General features: G+C 40.5%; 1 protein-coding gene across 1 annotated transcript in view; it reads left to right on the forward strand.

The window, feature by feature from the left end:
* LAMA2 (laminin subunit alpha 2) overlaps positions 1–6,276 on the forward strand; it is a 403,470-nt gene extending 397,194 nt beyond the window's left edge. The window contains exons 63-65 of the mRNA XM_036247762.1: positions 1,523–1,653; positions 4,275–4,497; positions 6,119–6,276. Of these exons, the coding sequence (XP_036103655.1) occupies positions 1,523–1,653; positions 4,275–4,497; positions 6,119–6,276 (512 nt within the window). The remainder of the gene's footprint in view (positions 1–1,522; positions 1,654–4,274; positions 4,498–6,118) is intronic.
* Positions 6,277–15,068: the final 8,792 nt, after the last annotated feature.

The following is a 15,068-nucleotide window of genomic DNA, read 5'->3' on the forward strand; positions in this document are numbered from 1 at the left end:
TCTATGGAGAAACTGATATCTGAGTGAGAATTGAAAAGATGGGGGACCACTCGCATGCCCAAGTTGTCAGAGATGGAAGAGCAGGGCCTTCCACAGAGGCCACGGGTGGACACTTTGCCTGTGCAGAAACAAAATATGAAATGTTAAGATGAACCCCAAATTCCATGTGCTATAAAAGTCCAAACCTCCCCCAGGATTTCTGCAAGTTCACAGATGGCTGGCATTCTCTTGCTCAGACCCGACGGCAAACTTCAGCTTCAGTTTCTGCAGTTAGAGTGACTTGCCCGACTGCCCGGGCTCTGGTTCTGGATCAAACCAGACCACAAAATTAGCCCCTCCCCCAATTTCCAGCAATCCCTGCCATGCCCTCCACACAATGTATATAAGACCTGGGTGGTCAGAGGAGGTTATGACACTAGGACATGTACAACTTCAACTTACCTCTGACCTCTTTGTTCCTACAAGCTTTCCAGCCGCCAGCCACTGGGTTTCAAAGGCCTCCTTGCTCCCTGTTCTCAGCTGAACAGCCTCCTGTGGTTCCTCGCTTCTGCCTCCTGCTCCCTTTCAGGGACAGAAACGGAGTCTTCCCGTTGTATCTGGCAGAACAGCTCAGCCTTTTCTACCCTCTACTCTTAAAATCCACTCTAAACCCATCTTGTCCACCCAAACCCATCAAGGTTCGCAGGAGAAAAAAAAGTATTTACATAACAGGTGCCACTCTTCATTGAAGACAGTTGTGTTTACACGTAGCATTTTTTTCTTGCCAAATAAATAGAAGACAGGGAGAAAGTCTCTATGAGATCTTTCCTAACACTCCATGCAATCGGTAGGGTCTCATCTGGTCTTAATGAATTACTTTGTTTCTAAGAGGCATATTTTAAATACTTGCTAAAAGATTACATAAACCAATGAATCAAATATGGAAAATTATAAAGAAAAGACTTAACTGGATGAAGTAGAGAAGTCTATTTACGTCCCAGAATCTTCCCCGTCAAAGCTGTATTTGCCGTTCCTTTCCTTATTACTAAAATGTTTGGGATCTTAGGAGCCCGTTCTGATCATTGTAGCACCATTTGGAGTGGCCCAGTAAAATTTTACTAAATAATCACTGAAATGCTTGACTTAATCCTACAGTGAGACTTCTAACATAATTATACGTGGGTGTGAGGTTCTTTCAGTCAGTCGCAGTGTGTGTTCTTCATTCATTCGTTCAACAAATATATATTCAACCTCCGCTAAATGCCAGATACTTTGGTAGGGATAAAATGGTGAGTAATACGGACAATGTCATTGCCCTCTCGGAACTTATAAGGAGAGAAAACAACCAAGAAAAGAAAGAATAACTGTAAAGTGTGTTATATAATCCAATAGTAGATGTATAGGCCATATGAGTTTCTGGAACTTAGTTATTTAATTGGCTAACATCTGAATCGAAATCTAGTAAAACCATCCCATTATATAAATTCGAATTAACAATCTCTAAAGTCTAATCTACAATTTTTTTTTTTAATTTATTTTACAGTTGGTGGGTTCAAAGTGGGATTGGATCTTCTTGTGGAATTTGAATTCCGCACAACTAGAACCACCGGAGTTCTTCTGGGAATCAGCAGCCAAAAAATGGATGGAATGGGTATTGAAATGATTGACGAAAAGGTAAGCGTCAGCTGTCTAAATGTTTCTGATTTCTTCATGGTATTGTCGTTCAGATGTAGAAACTCTATTTTGAAGCTTTGTTCTTTGATGGGAGAAACCTAGATTGTATCGTTTCATTCTTCTGGATTATCTCGATTACGTCTGTGTTTTTAACACTTATTCTGCAGTGAAAACTTTAAATGTGCTAATACCACAGAAAGCCAATTGTGTGGACTAATAATGGACTGAATACATTTAGGTCTCAAGCTCTTACGGTAACCACAAGTACTCTGTTCCTTTCCCCTTTGTGAGTATAGTCTATGAAACGCTTGGTTTTAGTGGAGGAGAAAGGAGGAGTCTTGGATTGCCTAAAATCACTCTTTGCCTTTTATAATAACAGGTGGCTAGCTGACATATTGGTTTCACAACTTCTACTTAAAAGCATCCAGATACCATTTCAAAACAGAAAATTTATAATAAGTGTATATGAATATAATATAGAGTATTTTGTCAATTTGCTTATAATGGATACTCTCCTATAAACACCTCTTTACCCCTGGGCTGCCTATGAACAGCCATGTGCAGCGGGACTGTTATGGGTGGAAGTGGAGTTCTTGTGATGTTGGGAGAAAAATAATTTCCTGAGACTTGCAAGGAAGGATGAGTGATGTTTATTCCAGTGGAAATAAACCGCCAGGTTTCCGGAGTCTCATTTCCCTGCATCCCACCAGGGAACAAGTCCAACCACATCCTCAGCAGGGCCAGAAGAAAGGCCACTGTCCATAGTTTCTGCTCCACATTAAAGTCCAGTCCCGTCCAGCATCCTGCGTGTGGAGTCCCCTCGGCCGTGCGGCTGCTCCGGCCATGTGGCTGCTCCGGCCATGTGGCTACGAGAGAGAACATGAAGACACCCAGTGAGTGCGGGTCGCCGGGCAAGAGAGGGAACTCTGGGAATTTAATCAGGAGCTTCTTCAAACTAACCAATTAACTTTCCAAGTTCCGGGCACTTCTGATGGGGTTCACCCCCTAGCCAATCCGTTGATCTTCAGGCTAGATGGACAGGCAAGCACCTCCCTGTGTCACCCTGACTGAGTAAGGGATGGGGGGGGGATGCTGATCCCCTTCGAGGAACAATGCTGTGTGAAGCTGTCGCTTCCTGGTGAAGCTTCCCAGGTGACCATGCCTACAATGTCTGACTTCCCTTTGTTTTCTTTCCTTTATTAATATTAACTAGTTAATTACAATGATAACAGGACCACCTGTGTGTATATACTTTGTACTATAGGGAGCAGGTAAAAGAGGAAGGCAAAACAAGAAACTTTACAAGTTTTCTTTCTGGCTATTAAATAGGAATTGTACTTCAACTCTGTTCATATTTCCACTCATAGGATATTGTTGCTTCCCAAGAAGACACACCGCATGGCATCGCGACCTAAAATATGTCATCTTCTGCTTCCTCCCTCCCTCCTCTCTATCCCCAAACCATCGTCCAAGGCAATGCAAAAGGACCCAGGAGCACAGAGGCTAAAAGGGGGACAAATGAGCAACACTTAATAGTTTTTGCCAGATTTTCAAAACATGCTTTCCCTACATCTTGTTGGAATAAGCTTCATTTCATCACCTGCATGTAATCACAGTTACTATCAACTTGTCAGTGTATCAAGTTCCACCACAATGCACGTGGGTTTCGCGCCAGGCTTCTTTTATATGCAAAACCCTGTTATTACACACTCCACCCAATATAGTAAAATCCTAACTAATATTTACATTACTGTATAGTTTACAAACTCTTCACTTATTTCCTTGTGCTTTTAATCTTCTTTTTTAAGACTCCTATTTCTTTTACCTTGTCAAATGTGTTGCCAGATTGACTGTTTTTAATGTTTCATTATGTTTCTTTTCTTCATCAGCTTCAAAAGAATTCTGTCATCTCAAATTTCAGGGACCAGGTCCATGTTACTGAAAACAGATTTTTCTCATTTAGACAAGAACTACCAATCTCAGTTCTCCATTGTTAAGAATTTAACTGGCCTCTGGCTCAAAGTCTTGGCACCTGTGACATGAAGTCGGCCCCAAAAAGTAATTTATGTAACTCTCAATCCTGTATATAAAGTGGAATTCATAAAGGGGGGGAGAGCACATATGACTATAACATCAAAAGCTTAAATTTGGAAAAACAAAACAAAACAAAAACCTTTAAAATGAATTTGTAAGCCAAATTAATGAATTACTCAAAACATCTTTTAAGAAAATGTTATAAGGTTCACTAAGAACTATCACATTTTAAAAAGAGCTGTGGTAGAATTGTCCCTGTTTATACTAGGTCCTTTTTTGTCAGCTAGTCTCAAATTCTATTTTACATTTTCTAAAAGAATTATTACCAGCCTCACATATTTTACCTACTGCTCCCAAAAATGCCAAAAAGCAAATAATATAATTCGTGTCTCCTGGTCATTAAATCATTAAATTTGTGTTTCGGTTTTAGTCAAGGTTTTTTATTTTATTTTAATGCCCCAGGTATGTTCATTTCAAACTATTCCAGCAGATATCTTTCCTAGAGACCTGCCCATTTTTATCATGTGAACCATCATGATACACCTCTAATGAAACCGTCTGTGACTGTTCATTTTCCTACTTTCTAGATTATGTTTCACGTGGACAATGGCGCTGGCCGGTTCACTGCCGTCTATGATGCTGGGATCCCAGGGCATCTGTGTGACGGACGATGGCATAAAGTCACAGCCAACAAGAGAAAACACCGCATTGAGCTGACAGTAGATGGGAACCTGGTGGAAGCCCAGAGCCCAAACCCAGCATCTACCTCAGCTGATACCAATGACCCCGTGTTTGTTGGCGGTTTCCCAGGTGAGCGTTCTCTACCCCAGTAAGAATTCCTTTGTTGTACTATATTCCTGATTTTTAAAACATTTATATTTCTAGCCCTGGCCGGTTTGGCTCAGCGGTTAGAGCGTCGGCCTGCGGTCCGGAGAGACCCGGGTTCGGTTCCCGCTAAGGGCACGTACCTCGGTTGCAGTTTGTCCCCGGCCCTGGTTGGGTCGTGTGGGTGGCAGCCACTCGATGTGTTGCTTTCACATCGATGTTTCTCTCTCTCTCTCTTCCTCCCACTCTATCTGAACAAAATATCGAAAAAAATGTCCTCGGGTGAGGATTACAAAACAAAACAAAACAAAAAAAACATTTATATTTCTATAAATATGTCCAACAATCTGTGCTGAAGCGTACTTGCTTCCTAGCTTTAGAATCTTCTCCCATAAATAACACTTGACCTGAAATTTCCGGTATATAAAGTGAGCATATTACTTATATAAACCACACGAGAATGAACTTTTCATGACAGCCCCCCAAGTTTCATTCGTGGGGCGACGGAGGATAGTGGAAATGGATTTAGCTTATGAAAGATATGAAGCACTTAACAATAATCAGGGACAGAGATAGTGTTCTTTCCGATTTTTAAAAAATTAATACACCCGAGGAATCATAAAATGTTATGGAACTTATTTCCTCAAGTTCTGGAAATCATTGGGTTAAATGTAGCTAATTTCCCCCTTAGCTTACTTTAGAATTTATATTGATATTACAGGGAAGCCCATATAATAAATCTGCATTAGAAATCCCTCTCCAGCACATAAAAAATAACATCTGAACTGCAGAGTTACCTTAAGTGCCTATAAGCAAGAGCGCCCAACCTGATGAGAAATAAGCCAGGTGCCTCATAATAAGTACCGGAATCACACGGACTCCTGGAATGGTCTTTCAGCATTGGCAAGAGAAGCTTTTGTCCTCATTTATGGTTAGGTTCCTCTGCTTAACAAAACAAGCAAACTGTGTGTTGAGCCCTGGTTGACTGAGGAAGAGATACAGGACCTAAGGAGGACCATTCAGAGCGTCTCTCTCCAAAGCTGCTCTTGTTCGAGGCCTACTTCTACCTCAATCAGGATAAACCCCAGGACAGTACACGGGAGAGAATATATTTCTTCATCCATAGTCTGCAAAATGCTATCCTACTTAGCACCCCGTGGGCCTACTGGGAGAAGGGAGTCCTCTCCTTCATGAGAGAAAGATGCCGCATGAGTTCTCAACCAGTTTTACCTTTTTGGAATTTTTCCTTACAATGTAAGAAAGGAATAAAGTCACCGCTAAAAGCCCATGTCTTAATTCGGTAAAGTATTTGATCAATCGCTTTGCCTTATTAAATCAAATTTAATAATTGTAAGTCACAATGTAGCAGTGTTCACTCTAAAGCCGATTATTTGTTTGATGTCTTAAAATGTATGTCTCTAAATTTTATAATGCACGACTAGAAAGCGTTGATATTTCTCTAGTTTAACTGTTAGTAAAGCTAAGAATCACTAACTTGCCCAAAACTCCCTTCCAATGTAATCTCAGCCCAGAAGCTGACTTTGAAACATGCTCTTACATATAACTTCTGCGTTTCGCAACTGAGCCCCTTCGCTTTGCTTTTCAGATGGCCTTAACCAGTTTGGCCTGACCATCAACGTTCGGTTCAGAGGTTGCATCCGATCCCTGAGGCTCACCAAAGGCACAGGCAAGCCACTGGAAGTTAATTTTGCTAAGGCCCTGGAACTCAGGGGCGTTCAACCTGTATCATGCCCAGCTGAATAATAAAAATAAGTTTACCCCAAAGAGGGTTCTTCAAACCAAGTATATCAAGTAAAACAAATATATCTTACCTGTGTATGTTATGAAAACTAATTTGTGCATGTATATTGAATTATTTCTGTATTCAGATGGTGCTAATTCAGATCCCAGACTGAATTTTAACTCAAGCTCTTTCTCAACTCCATGAATATTAAACAAACTATTTCATTCTAAATAAATGCTTGTTTTGTGTGGTTTTTTTAAGAATAAAAGGCAACTGACCATAAATTGTTGAATTTGCAACATGCTCTAAAGTCAGCTCGAGTTCAGATGTAATTTGTGAAGGCAACTTTTTTTTTTTTTAACTACAACTAATACTTTTATCACCCTTTTCCATGTATGTCAGCTTTGGCTTCCTGTCCAGACCACTGAAAACAACAGTGGATTTGGCAGGTCTGCCTGGGAGGAGCTCCCATGCTCCCGATGTTTGTGAAAGCATTAGCAAATAGTTTCTCTGATCCAGGTCCATTAAAAGAGAGTTTAACTAGCTCTATGAGTGAATACCTTTTTATACTGAAGGTAGAAAATATAGATCAGATTCAGGCCAGAGAGCTTAATTACTTGATTTTCTTGTTTGAGAATGATTTATAGGCTTTGGGTAGCTACCAGAACCAAGCTCCAGAATGACAATTAAACACACATTTTATATAACAGTATTATGCTTTGGGCTGTAAGTTTTCAGTGACTATAACAAATCTCTACTAGGTGGAGATGAATAATACTAAAATGAATTGTTTACTTACCAGAAAACTATAAACCAGTAACTTAAAAGGCGTACATCATTGAATCTTGTTTAGTTGTAATATAACCTAAAAAATTCATTTCTTAAAAAAAATTCTGTGCTTTGTGCTCATTTTGCCCAATATTTCAATTATCTTTAGAGGAGTCTGTGAGAAGACGCCTCGATCTTATTCGGTATCTGAAGAAGGAGCCAGCTCATGTGCCATCTTCCGCGGAACTAGTTGTAGTTTAGTAATGCAAAACATTTCAAACAACAGCTTCCCTCACAATGGTAATTTCAGCAAAAGAAGACGAATCCTCAGGGGGAGGAAGGTGCTGTTTCTAATCGAGGAAATGACTAACACACTGTTAGCCATTCATCACTGGCCGGTGGCTGGACGCAACTAGTCCGCACAACTTCATTCTAGACCAAGCAGTTCTCAACCGTGCCTCCGTCTTGGAATCACCTAGGAAGCTAAAACAAAAAACAACAACAACAAAAAAACAGTGCCCAGTCCAGTGATTCTCATTTGGTCTAGGATGTCGCTTGGTCGTGAAGATTTTTTAAAAGGCTCCCTAGGCTATTCTAAAGTGCCACCAGGGATGAGATCCACTGTTCTAATGAGGAAAAGTATCCACCATGCCAACAGAGTTGTGGTCATTTGAGAATCCTACTGTTAAATTTGCCATGAGCATTTCCGCACACATACAATATATATAATTTATAATATATAAACATATGAAAATGTATATATATATAATATATTAAAATATTTATAATATTGACTCTAGTGAACACTTTTTGGCCAACCTTTAAAAAGTAAAACTTTGAAAACCAATGTGTTTTGAAAGGGAAGACGTTACTTCTGCACCAAACACTGGCGTGACTTTCGGGCTTATTCTGGGGAATGAGTGGATAAACAGGAACAAAGAGGGTACATTCCTAAATTAAAAGCTAATGCCTTTCTTTCCTGAAACCTGAACAGAAAGATAATTCTAAAGCTAGGGTACTTAATTGGCATTCCTATCAGAGGTAAGCCCAGCTGAAGTCAATTTGTCAGAAAGTGGCTTAGTATGTTCGAGTTTGAAGGGCCCTTTAGATCAATAAATACAGTGATTCTCAGCTCTAGCTACACATTAAAATTGCCTTGGGCACTTAAAAAAAAAGAAAATAGTATAAAATCTTATATCTGAGTATCACTCCAGACCTTAAAGCATAATCTCTGGGCAGGGCCCTGCCTTTGGCATTTTCTGAACAACTCTAGTTGATTGTAATGTGTGACAAAGGCTGAGAACACCTGGACTTCTCCCACCTACGTGTTTTAGGGGGAGAAATTAGAAGGAACCCAGGAAGTTTGATGGTGTTCTCAAAGTCTCATATCAGTTACGTTTCCAAGTAGACCCAAGGAAGTGGATCTAGAATCAAGTGGAATTCACTGAATCGGGTATTGGCTAAATTTGTTCCGTACCAACCCATATCCCAAAGTAGAAATTCAATAAAAGTTTCTATAGCATATTTTAAATAAATTGTCTGTCTCAAAAATTAGATTAATTTTAATCCCAAAACAAGATAAAATATTTCCTTCACCCAACCTTAGCCCCTCATCATTTCCTCATTTCCCGCCACCCACAGCAATCATAAAGAAAACAGAATACTTTTCATTTATTAAACACCCACTCCTACCAGGTTGTCAGCCTTCTTCTTTAAGAAGGTGCTTTGTACTTTAGAAGAAACACATTTGTAATTTCACTTATTGAAGTTACCATGGTGAACACCACTGACAAAGGAAAATAAGAAACCGAGCAGATTTGAGCCCCAAATCACCAGAATACTGCCAGACACTTAAAGCTTCAATTAGTGGTTTTATAAATCATAACTATTTTCTCCTTCAATTTAACCTATTGTTCCCAACCACAGGACTCGTCTAGATTTTCTGCTTAACAACAGAGGAAAAGACTAGTTTGACAAGTTGAAAATATCTTGATTTTCTGAGAATTATTTCCTGGATTATTTAGTACATAAAATTGATTTCTGTAATTAACATGAAAACAAAACACAATAGTGCATTTCGCAAGCACAAAGTAGTCTTCTTTGTGAACGCTTGTTAAGGATATGACTTACTGCTGATGCACCTTTTATCTGCCTTTCAATGTCTTTTCATCTCTGTTGCATCGAGAGAGAGATTCAAACATATGTCCTGTAGTCATTGTTTGGCTGAGATTAGGAGATCAGCTACCTCAGACCCAAGGGTCACTTACAGGGAAGGGATGCACATGCTGGGCCCTGAATGCCATCATTTTGAAATCTTGACATGCAGGGTGGTGGCTCAGAGTCACTCTTTGGCATTTGTGCCAGTTACCTAACTGAGCATGACATCTGTGCCCATTAGTAAAGGGAAAGTGTCAGGGCATGCATGATGTCCCTCCAGAATTCCTACATTGAAGTTCTAATCCTCCAGTACCTCAGAATGTGACATTTGGAGACAGGGACTTTCAAGAGGTAATTAAGGTAAAATGAAGTGATATGGGTGGACCATAACCCAACACCACTGACGTTCTTACACAAAGATATTAAGGCCCTGGTAAGCATGGCTCAGTGGTTAAAACATCAGGCCATGCACCAAAGAATTGCAGGTTTGATTCCCAGTCAAGGGCATGTACCTGAGTTGCAGGTTCGATCCCTGGTCCTAGTAGGGGTGCATGCAGGAAGCAGCCAACCAATGTGTCTCCTCACATTGATGTTTCTCTCTCTCTCTCTCTCCTTACTCTCTCTCAACACTCCCCATACACACACATACTCTCTCTCTCTCTAAAAAACCATTAGATCCTCTGGAAAGGATTAACAAAATTAAATTTAAAAAGAGAGATTAGGACACACACAAGCATAAAGAAAAGACCGTGTAAGGACTCTGAGAGAAGATGCCCATCTACAAGGCAGGGAGAAAGGCCTCTAGAAAAAACCACCCCGCTGATAGCTTGAACTCAGTCTTCCAGCCTCCAGAACTATGAGAAAATAAATTTCTGTTGTTTGAGCCACCCAGTCTGTGGCACTTTGCTGCGGGAGTTCTAGCAGGTTAATATGGAGCCTTTCTGCATAAACAAATAGATTAATAAATCAATGATAGATGATACCTAAAGCATCAGCATTTCAGGTTCTCTGAAGAGTGACGTGTACATCAGAGCAGTTATTTTGAGTAGTGACCATTACCATTTATGTAAATGAATAGAAAAAAAATAAAGCAATATTCACAACATACTTAATGGAGAAAGTTGTTTTTATGTGCTTGGCAATATTAGGATATTTTGTCCAGAGGCTACATAGCAATTATAAATCTGAGAAATAACATTGTTCATAATAACACTACTTGTTGAACTTTCCAGTAGAATGGATTTTCTGGACAGCTATTTGTATATTCAGGTTTAGAGAACTACTCATTTACCGTGGATAGATCAAAGCCTGCTTTATTTGGGAAAGTGACTCCCTAGAGCTCAATCCTTCTTCAGGGACATGCTTAATGATAAAAGAGGTAAAGGTAGCAGTAGAAGTGGTGAGAAGTAATTAGATTCTGATATGTTTTGAAGGTAAATTAGTGTTTCCTAAAGTATTGCCTATGGAGTGTGAAAAAATAAGGTACTGATAACTTCTGAACATCTAAAAGAAAAGAATACCCAATATTCCGAGATGGAGGATGAGGTAGATGAGGCTTTTTCTGGAAGGGAAAACAAGGAGTGTAGTTGTAGACATGTTGGATTTAAATCAGACATTAGACCTCTAAGTGCCCTGTACTCGGGCAGTTGGGCATATACATCTCGGAGTTCAGGAAAGAGGTCTAAACTATAGATAGAAACATGAAAGTCATCGGAATGTTGATGTTACTTACACACGAGACTGAATGAGATCACAAGGAAGTGAGTGTCGATAGAGGACCGTGGACACTTTAACATTAAAAGTATTAAAAGTACAGGTGTCAGAAAAAATTATTCAGAACCTGAAAGTGGACAAAAAAATGTGTTGGGTCTTCTCTCGGTGCAGTGTTGGGCCTTCCTACTGACTGGGCTATTTTACAATGTATGGCATTAAAATGAATTTCTAAATTACCCTAGAATATTGTATTTACAAGTACTGCCTAATAACTAGCGTTTCAAATGTAACTGCTCTGACCCCACCAGATACCAAGAGGTTCAGTTTTGTCCGGAGGCGTCTTTGTCTCTGAAAAGAAGCAATGACAATGGGAAGGGTCAGGGGAGAACGATGCCCTTGAAGGAATAATTGGACATGCGTACAACAGGAACTAAAGACATCAGGGTGAATCAACACCTTAAAATGAAAAGTTTGTTTACTGAATTAAAACATTGCCAAAATCCCATTTTCTTACTCTGAAGAGTAGAGCCCATGTGAAAAAATAAAATAAAAGCAAATAAAAAGACGAAGAATAAATTGTTTATATCAACCTTTCGATTAAGAATAAAACATTTCTTAGGATTTATTTTTACAAATTTGAACTAATGGAAGTTTATGCAACAATTGTAAGCGCTCATACCTAATAAAATCTTGAAGATAATATACTCCATTTTGTGTAGGTTTTTAAAATCTTTTCTAAGATAAAATAGAGGTGTATTTATTAAATGTATTGCGCTGCAGGAAACATCTGCCCACATCTATTTCCCATACTTCTGGGAAGAATTCCCCACATTTCCTCTGGGACCGAACCTCCCTTCCCACTATCCCTGCTGAGGAAATGGGTGCTGATAACGTCATTAGTGACTCCCACCCACCCTCCTGCCTACTGAGAGGATGGGAATCCAATAGAACTAATTAGTGTTCTGATAGCCTATTTGAAAAGACACGCTCCTCTCCTGACTTAGGCGCAGTGTGCATAAGGATGAGACGGCTGGGACTGTTGCATCCACTTTGCTACTAAGTGGGGAGAGCCCAGATCCACCAAGGGACCTCAGAATGGAAGCTGAGCAAAAAGCTGACATTGCCAAATACAGAGTGGAGAACCCAGAGCTTCCATGAGTAAAACCTCATCCGAAGGCTGTCATACCCTGGCCCGTTCAACTCCAGGCACAAGGATAATTACTTTGTTGTTAAAGACAATATTAAGGCTTTCTCTCATGGGTAACACCCAGTTCTACCTGGTAGATGCGCCAAGTAGAGGTACTAAAAGCACAATCTTCAAGTTAATCCTCTCAACAGCTCCCTTATCACCCCCATTTTATATAGGAAAGAAAAAACCAGATGCTTAAAATAATTGACATGCCCAAAGTCACACAGCCAAGCAGTCCTGGAATCATCAATTCTACACTGAAAACATTCACATTAGGTTCAATACTTTCTGAAAGTAGAGTCTTCGATTATTATTTTTCTTATGCTTATATTATTTTAACAAAATGGAGCTTGCAGGATTCAGTTTAGGTTAAGAAGTAGTTATTGTGAGCCCAGGGCTGTTCTCATTGAGCAGAAAGGTAAAAGCTCTTATCCTTGACCTTTTTTCCCGTAAATATTTTTAAATCCTAAAATACACAGGCACCGTTGAAATGAGAAACATATACCTCATCTAAGTTTTTCAGCATATAAGTAAAATCACCAAAGCAGCACAAAGGTGTATATCATCAGAATATTGGGGTTTTTCATGGAACCCAGAAAGAACAGAAGCCTGACCCATAAGGACATGTAATCAAGGCCTGAAAAACACCCCGTCCCCCAACAACTGTCTGCCTGCCTCTCTGTGTCTCTGCTCCCCCCCCCCCACCCCCCTCCAGACGGACTCCCTGCTTTGGCTGCATGTAAATAGACAACCTCTGGCTGGAAAGGCTATTTTCAAGGAACCCACAGAGAAGGGTTGTTGCTCTCAATCCAAATTGTAAATTCCCGGAAAAGAAAGTGTGATTGTCTGGGCATAAGTCGGGTGTTGACCTCTTGTGATCAAATTAGCGCGGACCCGGTAGCACAGATCTACCTGAACACAATGCTCCCCAGTGGCTGAGAGGTGGGAGCAATCCTGGAGACCAGGGAGACTGACTACACAAAACCCCAAAAGTTGTTTTACTGTCGCAAGACAATGTTAGTGCCAAATTCGGGGTGTGTAGATGTTCAGGGGAGAAGGGGTTCAGTGGGGTCATCAGGAGAAGCTTTGAGTCTCTGGTGGGACTTTAAGATTCTGATTCGATCCCACTTCTAATCACCAACGACGACTCTGTACCCAATTCCAGTGTGTGGGTTTCCCCCCACATCACAGAGCAGTCCCTGCACACCAGCTGCTGTCCTACAGCTCAGTGCAGTTCTGACACTCGGTTCTGACACTCTCTACCTGGAGACGAGTCGGATCCCACAGGTTAAACAGTCAGTCCTGCAGGACGGCTCCCCAGCCTCTTCAGACACCAACCACGAGGCAAAAGTCCAGGTTGTCACCTGAGCTCTGAGCAGGCTTCAGTGACCTCCCTCTTGGGTTTGATTAATTTGCTAGAGCGACTCGCAGAACACAGAGAAACAGTGCACATGCCAGATCACTGGTTTATTATAAAAGGGCGCACAGCTGCCATGCCTGCTCCAAGGGTGTAACTCTCCCCCGGTCTCCTCCTGTTCACCAACTTGGGAAGCTCTCTGAAACCCCTCCTTTGGGATTTTCATCGAGGCTTCATTATACAGGCATAATTGATTAAACATTAGCCACTGGTGCTTGATTCAACCTCCAGTCCCTCTACCCTCCTTGGAGGTCAAGGGTGGTTGAGGGGGTGGGGGTGCGGGGAGGACTGAAAGTTTCAACCTTCTAAGCACATGGTTGGGTCCCCTGGCAAACAGCCCCTCCCCTTGGGTTAACTAAGTGCTGGCCAATAGTTGCTGCATGAACATAACAAAAGACATCTTTATCACTCTCATTGCTTAGAAATATTCCAATAATTTCAGAACTCTGTGCCAGAAAGCAGAGGAAAGACCAAATATATATTGCTTATAAATCAAAATATCATAGACTTGAACTTGGCCATAAGGGATTTGGGAAGAAGCAGGAAAGGTAATCCGAACAGGGAAATCTAAAACCTGGACTCTTACAGCAATGATTAGATGAATGAAAGCATCATATTTAATAAAATATGTAACAACAGAAACAGACACTGAAAAAATAAAATGAACCGACATGTTGCAACTACAGCTTTTTGATATTCCCAAAGAGATTGTAAGAACTCTGCGGCGTCTCTTAGAATCCTTTTAGAAAGGCAGATGAGAAAAGAATTTCTAAACTATGTACTGGTTTTGAAATGAAAGCTTTATCACCACAACTAAAAACATATTCACTCATTGATTGAATGATAATGAGTTGTTGAACTTCTTTCTTCCCTGCTTCTAAAAAACCTCCCCCGCCTGATAAATCAATCTAACTGGCTCCATAATTTGAAGGCCAAGTGTCTACTCAAAATGTTTGGTTTGTGTGTTTATTACAGTCCACATAATGCAAATATGAAAACAAAAATCTAATTTTCTTAATGAAAGGGCTATAATTGACTCAATCTAATGCATTTCTGAATGATTAATAAACTACTTTTCCACATGGCAACAAGACAGACATTAACTAAAAATACCTCTCCAGAGTGAATCATAACCCGGTGACCTCCTTCTGACTGTCTGCAAACCCTTTATAAATACATACAGGGACCACAGTCACTGACCTCTCAGCCATCTCTCGGAACTAGACAGGATGCTTTTCCCACTCAAATGGGATGAACGCTGGAAAACTCATATAATGACCTTTATGCTTTCTAGATCAAACATTATATTCTCAGAAGTGATTTTTTCCCCCAATTAATCCTAAAATAAGATACGAATATTCATTATAAAATGCTTCTTCCACCCTGGCCAGTTTGGCTCAGAGATTAGAGTCTCGGGTTCGATTCCAGTCAAAGGCACATACCTCGGTTGTGGTTCGGTCCCTGGACCTGGTTGGGGTCGTGCAGGAGGCAACCAATTGACGTGTCTCTCTCACACAGATGTTTCTCTCTCTCTCTCACACAGATGTTTCTCTCTCTCTCTCTCCCCC

Source organism: Molossus molossus, unplaced genomic scaffold, assembly GCF_014108415.1.
Source record: "Molossus molossus isolate mMolMol1 unplaced genomic scaffold, mMolMol1.p scaffold_m16_p_8, whole genome shotgun sequence".
In the NCBI taxonomy this organism is placed as follows: domain Eukaryota; kingdom Metazoa; phylum Chordata; class Mammalia; order Chiroptera; family Molossidae; genus Molossus; species Molossus molossus.